The sequence below is a fragment of the Triturus cristatus genome, chromosome 2_1, assembly GCF_964204655.1.
Source record: "Triturus cristatus chromosome 2_1, aTriCri1.1, whole genome shotgun sequence".
Lineage (NCBI taxonomy): Eukaryota > Metazoa > Chordata > Amphibia > Caudata > Salamandridae > Triturus > Triturus cristatus.
Genome location: NC_140581.1, coordinates 190,978,580 through 190,993,091, shown reverse-complemented (window position 1 = coordinate 190,993,091; position 14,512 = coordinate 190,978,580). Strand labels below are relative to the sequence as shown.

The 14,512-nt window shown below is 44.9% G+C and overlaps 1 protein-coding gene across 2 annotated transcripts in view; it reads left to right on the top strand.

Moving 5' to 3' along the window:
- The window catches only part of MYO5B (myosin VB), a 1,021,014-nt gene that overhangs the window by 612,892 nt on the left and 393,610 nt on the right, over positions 1 to 14,512 (top strand). For both annotated transcript variants that reach the window (XM_085629682.1, XM_085629691.1), the window contains exon 10: positions 672 to 937. In XM_085629682.1, coding sequence (XP_085485808.1) covers positions 672 to 937 — 266 coding nt within the window. The remainder of the gene's footprint in view (positions 1 to 671; positions 938 to 14,512) is intronic.

Below are 14,512 nucleotides of genomic sequence, written 5' to 3'. Positions count from 1 at the left end.
GCCTCTGTCATTTTACCTATGACAGACAGGGATCTTCAGATTCCCCAGACTCAACCAAATGACTCAATTTACCAATATACGTTGGTTAGTGGATGTCAGCTCGCATAACCTTTGACTCCGTGATGGCATCACAAGGTTGTCCCAGCCTTACCCACTACCCAGCTCTCTAGATGCGGCCCAAGACGTTGTGGAGTACGGGCGAGGAGTGCAAACTACAGAAAGTAAGCTTGGCTCTTGGAACTCTGTTCAGTTTTTCTTTCCACTCCTGACTTTATAATTCTTGAGACCAGTGGTGGCCACAGGAAGCTAAGCCAAGGGGCTCAACTGCTACTCGGGGCATCGCTGGTTAACGCTGAAGTCTATAACTGGCAGATTGCATCGATGTGTGAAATCGAAGACCACAACTGGAAAAGTGATGTTCCACCGGCATGCAGTGATATGACAATCAGACTAATATATTTACTCGAAGTGTTGATAGATCAAAGCGTACCCCACTGATGATAAATAGATCAATGGTAATGCATGGTACTAGAGATTGGTAACATTGAGACTAGAACACCCAAAGTACCCTTTACGAGTGCCTAAGCACAGACGTTCAGATATTTTGCCGTGTGGAAGTGTTGTATTGTCGCGGATTGTCTTGCTGACCATTTGTTGTGTATATCTTGCAGAATGAAGATGAGCATCTGAATATTTTCTGTGACTTGCTTGGGCTGGAGCACGACCAGATGGAGAACTGGCTATGCCATCGCAAGCTGGTGACGACGTCCGAGACCTACGTAAAGACCATGTCTGTGCAGCAGGCGATGAACGCCAGGAATGCCTTGGCCAAGCACATCTATGCTCAGATGTTCAACTGGATTGTAGAACATGTCAATAAAGCTCTGCACACGACCAGCAAGCAGCATTCCTTCATTGGCGTCCTTGACATCTATGGGTAAGTGCCAAGAAGATCTGCCGCTCTTTGCATCAACGTAGTTATGAATTTGTCTCTTCCATGCACACTTCCAGAACAGGAGCGGGTTGAGTTAATGATAGAGATTTCAGGGGGAGTTGATTTTTTACTGTTTTTGTGGTTTGGTTAACGAGAGCATCCAGAGTGTCTATGATGGGTTTTGACTTGTACTAAGGTGTTAGGGCAGAGGACATTTAACTGAAGTTCAGAAGTACTCTGCTTTGTTGAGGCTTAGCATATAAGAATTCAGGGACTACAGCTTTTTTTTCTACTTCAGGATTTTTGGGGTGAGTGCCCTCAATGGTTGAGCCCTCAAGTGTAAATTTGAGGCTCATTTGCATGTAGGTGGATAGTAAGACCTGGTAGGGTCCCTCCCTCCCACCCCAATAGCTTCATGTTCAGACTGATGATTTAGAGACAGATTCATGAAGAAGAGGGGTGGAACATCTGGTGGGTTCTGATTTCCCAGTGCCTGCCCCTGAGCAGGCAAAACCATTTGAGCTGGATGCTAGTGTTGAAAATGTTACTTAACTTTGCCATGATTTCTGTGTTTAGAGGTTTGTTGTGTGTCCCAACTTCTGTAACTCATTTACAGGCAGAGGAACCTCTGAGTTTCTGGCAGCAGAACCTCAGCACAACTATATTGAAAATCACCACCGTGGACACGTATGCCACATGGCCTCTGATTTCAGCGCATAGTAAGGCAAAGATGATTTAGGACAACCTTTTCAAAGATGGTATCTGCCGGAGTCTGCCATGTAAGAAATGATTGTCCTAGGCAAGAAAACAACAATATGGTGGCCGCGTGGTACGACAGTTTCACTCTCTCTGGTCATGCCAACACAGAGGAGATCCTTAAGCGAGGCAAGTGGCTGACCCCAGCTCCTTTGCGACTCAATCACTATACTTAAACTAATATGACCCAATTAATCATCAATCTCCCTCAGTATCAGAATTCTGAATAGGCTCCCCCACGTGCATGGAGCTCCAACCCAGTGAGACATGTGGTGTCGCCAACACCAAACACACGCATTAAACACTCAACGCATCCCCTCCATTGTCTGATAACATTGTATGTGTAGGCACTTGGCTTTTGGAGCGGATACCTTGGTACCAGGAGACGGGCGCTGTGCATGACGGGCAGTGGGATGAGGGATGCAGCATGAAGGGCGGGCTGTGCAGTGGAGTGAGGAAGAGAGCTGGGTGGGACTTGGGGTGAGCGGTGGGCGGCAGCCATAGGAGTGACAAGCTGTTAATGGCAGAATCATTACAATAAGCACAAAAGTTAAAAAGTCACTTGACAAGAGAATATCTTGCCTAGTTACATCACAGCTTCTTCCTCCCACTGCTGTTCTGTTGTTGGCGGTATTTTGATTGACAGGCAGCTTGTTTACAGCACTTGCTGTCATCAGAGGTGTCTACTTCATTCCAGGAAGCCTTATGAATTCACAAATACCACTCCTCTTTGCTTTTCAAAGCGCAATAATTAGCAAATGTCACCTATTCTAGGCGTGTACATAAGGCGGGCCGCTGTCTCTGGCACCCTCTTAGGTTCTGCAGGTGTTGTTGAATCCTTCCAAGTGACAGCTCGTTATCACCCAAAACGCGCCCCGTGCCACTACAAGCTACTCGGGGCTTATTTTGACATTTTGTGCAGTCGTGTGTCATTGGTGAACTTTCCTAAGGTCCTGAGCTTGAAATATTAGAAACATGCGAAATTCGCCTATTTTTTTCCACCTGCAGAATGGAATGAGAGTTGCTGCATAGCAAAACAAGCATTGGCATAGCCAATAGGTCTCGCCCTTTGGACCTTATACGTGTTTAGCCATGCAGCACATTATCCTGGATGCTGTGCTGCCAGGGATTAAAGAGCTATACAATGACTATACACTGGGTGTGAAAGATAGAGTGAATAATTTTGGGCATGAAAATAGTGTGGGGTGAGTGAGTGTAAGAAACAGAAAAAGTGCAAATGAATGCGTCCATCTTTTGTGCAGCATGCTGGTACCAGTGCGTTTTGCACCACTAAAGGTAGGCAAGTAAAAAAAGTGTTAAAAGGGGAACTCGCAACCAACCATCCCTACATCCTTTATGTAGTGCTGTAACACTGACTAAAACAACGTTGTAATGTCTTATGAGAAGGTCAAACAAAATAAACGTGTGTGAGAAGCCAATTGGAGGCAAAGGATTAGAAAATGTGGATATTTTGGCATACTATCTCCTTACTTACACCAATAAGTGGCAGTTGTATACGGTGGCCGCTGAAACATGCCCCCAATACATGTGATTGTACCATAGCTCGCTGCTTGTTAAATAAAAAATCCTTTGCAATAATATTACAATGATTTAAAAAGCATGAATCAACAATGTTGTAAGGTGGCCCTTAAGTTAACAGCACATAAGAAGAATGTATTATGTCTGTTAGCAAGTAAGCTTGGTACAGAGAATAAAAACAAAAGGAGGCGAAAGGCGCATAATTTGGTCGAAGTAACATACCTAAAGGAGCTTGACACAGTCTAAGGACAAAGACTACCTAATAATAACCTCTGAATTCCACCACGCCAGCCCATGACATTATCATTACCTTGAGGGCATGGTGCATATGCCAATGGCTAGAAAGTCAAGCTTCACTGGGACAAAGGGCCGCTTGCATCGAGATACAGAAAGGCATCTTCTGGAATAAACTATGGTCATATTTCGCCCTACTCACTCAGAACACTTCACATCGTCTCCTCAGAAACACCAAGCGCACCTTCATGTCCTCTCATTTGCATAGTATGTTTTTTGCGTTTATATAGGTCTTACTACCCCTGGCGGGACATCTGTATCCCACAGGCACATGTTAAATGTCTTAGCTGTGCTTATGCTAACGTGCAGTTTATGGAATGCAATAAGCTGCTGCATCATGCAGAAGAGATGACATATAGCGAACATGCAGTTTGCTAAAGAGGGCAAGTATATTTTGCCGTTTAAAAAACACGAGTGAGCGTAACTTAGACAAAGGGAAAATCTTATTGCCATTAATGGACTGGAAGGTGAGGTGGCATGATTTAATAGGGTAGCTGCCACATTAAAGTATCTAGACTGGGACAGTGTTCCACAAACAAAGTACTAATTTGCAAAAACATTACAAAGCGCTCATTTTCTGACATATGCCAAGTTTTATCCCAGCTGTCCTCCACACACATGTAATCTAGTCTGTGCGTTGGTGCTACATGTCCCGTTGCACCCCTAAGAGGCTTCTGGGAGTTTAACCTGCTTACTACATACAGAATAACAAGGCAATGAATAAAGACGCTGCAGGAATCCTAGTGAAAATGGAGAGACTATGCTGCCTCCAGAATCGGGCACGCAGTCGCACAGCTATGGCTGTCCTTCACCTCACTCCTTGTTATACCAGCCCTTTTCCGAATCTCAGATTACAATAATTCATAGCGCTCCCCCACCCTATGAGCCCAAGTCTTGACATTGGGAGATGAGTCGCCTCTTCTTTGCATACAACTAACCTCCAAGGACACTCCCACCCTCGACCTATTATTGCCCCTCACCTTTCACTTTTCCGAAAGTGCTGCCCCCCAGAGTTCACTGAATGTACAGCGCGCTGAAACCCACAAGGGCTTAGTTCACGTTATACGGAATTGGCAATACTCTGTCAGGTTAAGGTTTGGTGCGAATTCTTCTGCTTGTTTCCGTGCTCAAGCGAATCCCTTGTCTCTCCTAAGCTTTGTTGATCAGGTTTCAAATCAGTCGCTGACTCCAAAAGATGAAAAAGCGAGACTTTCGGGCCAGGCTCCAGCCCTGACTGTTCTGTCTTGCAAAGACAGTATTTCGGATCCGCTTTTGAACGGGTCAAAAGCAAAAAAAACAAGCATTTGCAATGCAGTAGGACTCCAATTTACACGAGACCTATTGCATTACAAATGGTTAGTAACTTGGCATCACGGACAACAGGAGGGCGGGGGCAAGGCACGGACAACGGGAGGGTGGGCGGGCAGGGTGGCGGTGGTAGAGGAGAGGAGAAGGAACGGAGGAAGCTGCATGATGCTACGTGTGCACGAAGGAAATATTGCATGCCCAGTGTAACCACCAAGTAAAGGGGCCAGTAGCCATGGGAGGATACAAATGACGAAATGCCTGTACTAAGGAGGGACGAGCAAGCCTCATAATGAATCAGAAGCCAGCTTATACAAAGGACAAACACACAAGCCAATGAAAAATAAGGGTGGGGGAGTGAACGAAGCTTCTCTCTGTACTCAACTACCACAGCTCATCACAGAGCAGCGCTTGCGCGCTGACTCACGCTCGACCTAAAAAACACAAAAGCCCATGACTGTTGCTTTAAGAAGCGCTGTGATGGGTCGTGCAATGCATTTACCTGAATTATAATTGCATTAGATAACTACATTGCCGGATCCCTGACAAGTCTCTTGAAAGCCGCTTCCCCAGCAGGAAAGCAGGGGTGTAAAGGACACCCCCACATCCCTTGCGGTGCGGGGGGGGGGGGTAGTCCTCTAGCGTAAAGGATGCCCCTCAACTTGTCAGCTCGAGAGTATGTTTAGTGCGAGGGGCCCCCTCACCACTCCTTGCAGTCCCCTCCACCCCCCAAAAGGACTTGCACTGTCCGTGGCTGGGCAGTGTAATCAACTTAATGCAATCACTCTTAAGGTAATTACAGTGTCTGGCTTCCAACCGCACAAGAATTCCTGCTTTCGAGCATTCCTCTCAGTGCATAATGAGGAATTCATGTACTTCAGGGCATTCTGTCTTTATTTCGGCCACTTAAAAATATTATTTGGGGTAGGCGAATGCGTAAGGTGCAGAAACTAGTGGAATTTCCTAAAGGTTCGCATCGGTTACCGTAGATCGGAAAAAAAGATTCCCCCCGCCCCCAAATCATGACCTTGAATGGGTTTAAAGAGCTCAACAAGCAATGACCCTCGTGGGGACTGACAGCAAGACTTTGTGTGGAGGTTTGGGGGAGCGAGGACAGAATGCCAAGCATTGGCAAAGCCAATAGGTCTTGTTTATGGATGAGCTATACACTTTGGCAATTGGATAGGGCAGTAAACGGGACGGAGGGTGGGGGCAGTGAATGGGTGGGCATGTGGGGAAGGTGGGGCAGTGAATGGCAGGGGAGGTGGGGGTGGTAAATGGGAGGCCGGGGGGTGGTGGTGAATGGGAGGACGGGTGGGGGTGGTGAAGGGGAGAGCGGGTCAGGTGGTAAACTGGAGGGTGGGTGGGGGTGGTGAGTTTAATGAATGGGAGTGCAGGTGGGGGTGGTGAATGTAAGTTGCTTCTTTGTAGAGGAGCAGGCAGATTGGACGGCTGACATTGGAAAACCATCCATTTCTGTGGTTCCTCTGCTTTTAGTTTTATCTTAAATATTCTACAGATGAACCAAAAATGCACAGTTCACTTAACTCCCTTTCTGTGATTTTTATTTCACTCAACTCTAGTGAGAAGGAGGTAGTCATGGGAGGAAGGCAGAAGAGGAAAAGGAGTAGGCAGGGTACTCTGAGTGGAGTGTAAGTGATGGGCAGAGAGACCAAAGGGAGGCGGTAGCGGGATGTGTGTGTCAAGTGAAAATAAGTAGGTCGCGATAGTAAGGCAGAACCTGAAGCGTGAGGAGAAAAGACATATATTTCACTGAGGTGGGGTGAATGGGGACAGCAGACGTAAGGGAGAGGTGTGTGCGCACCTCGGAAGCCAAAGCAAAGAGGAAGTGATATTTCTTGCCACAAGGAAACGTTGATCTCACTCCCTGTGACCCTGAAGCAATAAGGGTGTGAAGCGATTCGCAGATCAGAGCTGACGGACTGGCATGTAGGTGACACATGTCCTGATCAGCTTATAAATAACACGGGAAAGCCTTGCTAAACAAATAAAGCACATGGAAAAAAACGCATAGAACGCATTTCCTACAAGCTTTAGTAACAACACGACATAAGAAGACGGAACCTTCCTAAAACACAGGCACTCTGCATTGAAAAAAATATTGCTCATGCACAAAGCTCAATGCACTGAAGTGAAAGGATACAAGTAATAGGCCCATGCTCCATAGGAAGAAGCAAGACATGAAAAGGAGGGACAAATAACAAAAAATAACCAAATGGAAGCAAGCTTTTGCAAACGCAGTCTAATTAACAAATTAAGAGAGATGGGCGGGCTGTAAGCCCACACAGTGAATGCAGAATGCGCTGCCTGGGTGAGACCTAAAAACGGTTATGAATAAATTGGTGGAAAGAGAAGGAGAGAAGGGCTGGGATATATACCCATAGCCAAAAACAGACAGGACAAAGCACAGGGTATGAAGCAGCACATCTTATTATGATTTTGGCATGCTGTGGCAGGACTGGACAATGGGAAAAGTATGGGGGTGGGTCTAAGAGAGGGAATCCATTGCATACCAGAGTTATGAGTAGGAGAGGATTTAAACTATTAACTATTTTCATCCTAGAGTTGTCTTTTTTGTGCTGCAACAGATGTAAAACACAATATCTGAACGAAATAGCCCTCCAGGAGAAGCCTGGCATTGGACAATAAAATGCTTTTCTACTCAACTTTTTGGCCACCATCAAGAACAGTCAAACCAAGAAAATGTAAAGTACAGAAATGCGTGGGCAAGTGAGTCAACTGCAGGAGCTTTTCTTCTGAGAAACAAGGTCAAGGCCTTCACCCCTATCAACTCTTTACCATCAGCAACAGAATTTGGGCAAACAGAAGTAAAAAGGGGGGCAGTGGGGTCTGTGAAAGACTGGATTCAACAGTAGAATCACACTCATGCTCACATTTCCACCCTAAATAAACACTAATTTACAGGAGTAAATATGGCACACAGTGGTCAAGAACAAGTATGTGTTTTTAAATATTGGTAGAAATGGATACCTTTTTGTAACCACCGAGTACTCGTATGCTAGTTTCTTGTAGCCGGTTGCCTCTGCTTGTTATAAGTGATCCTTCATAAACAGGCTGCCGCATCAAACACTCCATAAAGAGCGTTAAAAAATGAATGTCACCCGGAACCGTAGTTGTGCAATAACAGATGATCTATGTCATGATAAAAAATCTCATGCCAACCAAATGCCATGACTCCAAGCCCCTTATATTGATTTTCTGTTTATTGTACTTATTATATCGCTTTTACATATGGCGCTGCTCAGAGAAAATAAAATGAGATGATACAAGGCAAACATGTAAAATCCAAAGAGAACAGCTTACAATCGTGGTGCTCAAAGGGAGGGTCGTTCACGGGTTTCTTGAACCTCTTTAGGGTCAACGTGCTACTGGTGTGGACAGACAGCTTGATACACAATTTAAGCTTAAGAAGGGCCAATGATTGAAAGTGGTTTGGAGCACAAGGACTCTTAGAGACAGACAAGAGAAACAGTGAGGCAGACAAGGACTCTTAGAGACAGACAAGAGAAACAGTGAGGCAGACAAGGACTCTTAGAGACAGACAAGAGAAACAGTGAGGCAGACAAGGACTCTTAGAGACAGACAAGAGAAACAGTGAGGCAGACAAGGACTCTTAGAGACAGACAAGAGAAACAGTGAGGCAGACAAGGACTCTTAGAGACAGACAAGAGAAACAGTAACAAGGACTCTTAAAGACAGACAAGAGAAACAGTGAGGCAGACAAGGACTCTTAGAGACAGACAAGAGAAACAGTGAGGCAGACAAGGACTCTTAGAGACAGACAAGAGAAACAGAGACAAGGACTCTTAGAGACAGACAAGAGAAACAGTGAGGCAGACAAGGACTCTTAGAGACAGACAAGAGAAACAGTGAGGCAGACAAGGACTCTTAGAGACAGACAAGAGAAACAGTGAGACAGACAAGGACTCTTAGAGACTGACAAGAGAAACAGCGAGGCAGAGTGAATAGTAAGAGACCCAGGCTAGAACGATGAGGAACATCATAGCGTACACGCAGGGGTGCATGCGTTCAAAGCATCTCTCCAAGACTCTGTCAAGATGCAGGGCCTGGTTTAGATCTCAAAGGAGGGTAATGCTCGATAGCAAACTTGACAGATATCCCGCCCGCCCTATAACGTTCCCATTATATCGTATGGGGATCGTAATACGAGAGACGTTTGTGACAGAGTATTCCCTCCGCCAGGCTCTACATCAGCTACTTACTCTGATAGATATGAGTGAAAGCATTTCCAAGGAAAGTCAGTGTTTCCAGGGGCAGAGAAATGGTAAAAACTGTAGAAAGATCCAGCAAGCTATGAATAGAAGAGAGCTTATTGTGGTGTGCCTGTCGAAGAAAGTTAGAAAGATATAACACAGCAACATCAGTAGAAAGCCCAGTTGAACATGGCAGAAAAGAGGTTAGTGGGAAACCCGCAATACAGTCATTCATTTTTGCCAAGTAGGAAAGAAGAGAAATCGGAGGGAAATTAGAGAGGTTGGAAGATCAAGTGAAGGTTTTGTGATTAGAGAACAATTGAGATTTACAAGAGTCAGGAACAACAGTAGAGGTAAATGATGCATTGAATTACAATGAAAGAAAAGCTTGAAGATGTTGAAACAGGGAGTTCAGACGATGGAACAGGCTCAACCAGGGACCTGTTGGTTAGGCTCGCGTGAATATCCTAATTTAACCTGTCCTCAAGTTCCACCATGATCCACCACAACAAAAATTGTGTTTTTCTTTCCTTGCCCTAACTTAAATGAACTCTAACACAGTATCTGACCTTTGCCTAACCTTAGCCCCTTTCGTAGGACTTTTCTAGGACCTAAACCTGACCTTTTACTGAAACACTTTAATAAACCATAAACCTAGCCCTAAATGTTACAGTAACATTAGGCCTAGCCTTATCCTAGCCCTTTCCTTTACAACTTCGAAAATAACCCATGGACCCCAACAATTAAAGAAGGAGTAAATGTCTTACCTGGACTCTTCTTTGTATTGACTTTTGGTGGTGAGAGATGTACCCGTATCTTCTGCTGTGCACTTGTCCTAATGCCACACTCCCAATATCAGCCCCTTTGAGGTCATTCTGCCTCAGGCTGCAGGTGACCTTACTTCCACTAAGCCTGTAATTTAACTAGGATGGCACCCCTGCAAAAGGCAGCGCATGGAGATTATAGCTGTGTTAAGTGGTTGGCACATTGTTTCGAGTGAATGTCACAGGGCGTGGTGGTTCTTAGACTGGTAAGTGTTGTTTGGTGTCAAATGTAAGCTACGGTGTTTGTGGTTAAGAAAGCGATGGGCAGGATGAATTTGCCACTAGTGAGGTGAAGGTCACCATGGGGTGAGGATAGGTGTAATAACATGCTGCGGGGTGGTGCTGCCTGATGGGACACGGTGATCAGATAGCAAGATGGCGGTTACTCAACAGATAGAAGGCATGCTGGGATTGATGCACTTTAGGGAATATTCAGAATATATTAGTCAGAGTTAGGTTTTTGCTGATCAAATAAGAGACTGCACGAAGGGCTGTTGAATGTGTATGTTTTGCTTGCGGTACACAGGTACGACTCACAGCCCGCCCCCCAATGATTGACATATTCGTGTCCAATTACAACTGTAAAAGAAAATTCACTGTGGCGCTACTAACCAATTCACGATAGCAGGCAGCTTGTCCAATCGGGCAGTTGGGGTATTTCAGGTTAGTTTGCCTGTGCACGAGAGTTTGGTGGGTTTAGGCTATTTTAGCACCACAGACAAACTATACTAGCAAGCCGATTACGTCATGGTTGCTGTAGATGGATAATTGGCAGCCTGTGAGTCTTACTGATGACGGTGTGCGGTGGGTAATATGCGTATTCTTCTTTACATATACATCTACTAAGAAATAAACCTTCTGAAGGTCTAGGAAGAAATGCTTTCCCTTTAGTACCTGCTGCTGCACCTACTCCAGCTTTCACTTTAGAGGTTGCCAGAAGTCGTAGTTAGACCCCAGAGGTTATTTGTTTTCAAAACAAGTGTTTACCAAGATTGGTCCTTTTGTAACTCACCACAAAAGAAACCGAAGATCACGAATTCTTTGGGCATCATTGAGGGGACATCAGTAGCTGCCGCCCAGAGTTCTGAGCCCCTACTTTCCACTAATTTGCCAGTGGTTTCTGCTCTTCTTTGGGATTAGAATTTAATTTATTACTTCAACCTTTACCGCGTTTTTATCAGTGTTCTGTCAAGTCATAGGGGTCAAATGTTGTATTTTATCATTTCATTTGATGTAATCCAGGTCAAAGCGCATGCAATGTCACTTCCTGTGATGTCATTAAATGGGAGGGGACAAAGGATGTGTGGTGCATCTTCTGCTATCTTTTTGATTCTGTTGTAATGATACCACTGCTTGTAACCTCCCCTCTATGCTCCATTTTCAATGTAGGACTTTATTACCTGCGGCACCGAACGAAGCATATATCAATAACATCCATTTTAGTTACTACAGAGGCCAATTTCATGATAATGCTTCTTGTAGAAAAATGTGTATATAGACCTCTCAGAAGTAAACTCCAGATTCGCAGTCGTCTACATGCTCAGTAAGTTTGCTGTAGCTCTTGGATCTGAGGTGATGAACTTTGACAACTCACTCCTTCTGCTGTAAATGGAAGAGCCGTGCAGCATCTGGACCAGGGCTGCGGAGGATCCCTGCGGGATTGAAGTGTGGCTCTCGGGCGAGGCACTGAGGATACTTGTCGGGACAGAGAGCAGACTGTGGGATGAATCACTGTAGATTTATGTCTCAGTCTGCTAGCTGTTGTTATCCTTAACCTATGTTCAAAGACACAGTGGCGGCTGCTAGGGAACGGAGACGGGAGGGTAGGGGTGAGGGTGGGGGAGTTAGAAAAAAAGAAAAGACGACTTACCTGCTGGTTGTCAGACGCTGGCCACCACCTCTCCTCCATCCTCCCTCTTTTCCTGGCTCCCGGCAGCACCCAGGCACCCAGACTCCCCTAAGCCGATCACGACGCTACTGTCACCAGTATGACAGCAGCGTCTTGATTGGTCTGAGCGGCCTGTTTGGCCACTCAGGCAGTGCAACACAGCCAGGTGGAGAAATGCTAAGTGAGCACAACGGTTTGGCTGGCCCAAGATGGCCGGCCAAACGGTCATGCGCACTTAGAGAGTATCCACCACTCCTCCTCCCTCTGACGAGAGCCCAGCCCCACCCCGCCCTAACCTGGCTCCATACTAAGATAAAATGATAATAACGTTCTGTTGTTATCATTTTATTATTCCTTTGCACTGCTCATGGAGCAGTGGGACGTCGCTCCTCCGCCTTAGTGGAGGAGCCGCCGCTGCAAAGATGAGCTCTCAACAGTATGCCAGTGTCAGGAATCATGCTATGGTGTTGCCTGCTCTTCTATAGAAATAGCAGCATCCTGTTCCTCGAGGTCTACCCTTCCATTGGCCACTGCTCTGAAGATGCTTTGCTTCCGTCAGTAAACCCAGACAAAGGAACTTTTGCCTTTGGTGATGATTAATCAGTGTCAGACTGTCGGCCAAAAAACCAGATGACAATTCAAAATACCCGCTCTCACAATAATGACACCTGTAACCATTCTGTACGTTTCCCCATCTCCTCTAACCCCCCCCCCCCCCCAAGAGAGAAATAATGAGCTGAGTACTTGTAGAAAGTGTGAGACTGCTTCCCCCGACACTGAGATTATGGTATGGACTCTTTGCCAACCTTTATTATTGCATTAGCTGATGTCAAGCAATCCTATGCCCCAGGAGTCCAGTTAAAGGAGACTTTTCCTCATGCACTTGCAGCCTCCTCCTAGCTGCGGTAAAAACCTCAAGCAAATCCTACACATTAACGAGGCAAGCCATCGCTTGTGTCCATCACCTTGAGAAGGCAGAAGGTGAGACTAGCCTTTAATGAAAAGGATCCCTGGATGGATTTGGGCATCATACCACTACCATATAAAACCCTCTATCGAGTGAACTCGAAGGGCTCGCTTGTGCAGAATACCTTGCAGCAGCACCTCTACCGCTGGCCTTCTCCCAAAGAACATTTCAGGTAAAACGTCAGCCTTTCTAATGAACAGTCAGCTCAACAGGACCAAAAAAGTGCTATACTGTGTCAAGGTGAATGTCAGCAGGGCAAGACGACAAGTACCCAAACACTGAACCCTATGACTCTGCATTATCATCTCTAATCCTTTAGTCCATGCGATATCGTAGCACAATAAAATATTATTAGCAGTCTATAAGATTGTAGCACCTTCTGTAGACGTAAACTAATTTAGTGCATTCCGCTGCCTTGCTGATGCTACTGGTACACTTAGGTTACTCCAAAAATTCAAAACATCCCAAGAACACAATAACAATTCAAACCGTATATGTAGTGCCAGTATTGAGGAGGAATTACTCAAACAAGAAATTCAAAAATAATCTTAGACAATCATTACAAAATCAATAAGTCAGTATCACATAAAGAAACGATAACATAAAATATTAAAAAATATATAGACAATTTTATTTAGTATTTGTACATGTAGAAAACTTTAAAAACAAATTAAAAATATTTAAACAGAGACCGAAAAGTCGACGCAGCGTTTCGGTGGTTGAGTGATCTTTCGCCTTCTTCAGGACAATTCTCTAAACAACTGAAACAATCACCATTCATTATTATTTTCATGTGATACTGACAATATACAACAATTTCTAAATACTAACAAAATTGGCAGTGGTTTAGAATCTTTTTATAAAAAGAACAATGATTATTTAGAGCATTGTTATCAAAAACATCATTGACTGAGAACATATCAAAATACAAAATGCAGCCCCCAGCACATACATATTACAACACTTAATTACTAATGAGCAGTGGCGTAACGAAAGTTGAGGGGGCCCCCTGCCACGTACACGGAGGGGCCCCCACTCCGGATGTAATCCGAGCTCTTGGGCCAGAGTATTGTGCTGTGGGGGCCCCCCCTGCAGCTCGGGCCCCCCCCTTCCCGCACTGCGGGGGCTGCGGGGGCCTGTGTTATGCCCCTGCTAATGAGCATTGATATACTCATCATGCAAGTATCTTACTAACAGTGCCTGATCAACACATAATCAAAACACACACCTAATACACTTTCTGGATATAGCAAGTTTTTTCCATCACATATCAAGTTGAAGTCTCTCCCGAAAAACGTTGTGTTTTCACGTTTAGGATTTTGACCGTATTATTGATAAAACGGTAAAATCTAAGTCGTTTGGAGTAGCGCTTTAACGCTGTTCCAAACAACACAAATACTAGTAGTTATATAACATATATGTTCTTAGACAATGATATCTTCAGTGCTCACACAACTGCAAAAGTTTTTATTTCTTTATCTAGTTAGTTATTTATGTATTTACTTTTTAGTTACTATTTAGGTAGTTCTGCAGAGTGGCCTATCTAAGCAGGAATGAGGCGCTGTCCGAGTAACAATATTTGATTCATATGTCGGGTTCCTTCCTCGAAACGCGTCGGCATACATTTTACTCTGAATCAGGGGGTGAGGAGAAGATACAGTCGGAGGACAGGCGAACTGTTGAGTGCCCCTGAAAACAGCTTTCTGGCAATTTGTTTATCAATGTACTGCGCGGCTGCCGAACCGCGAT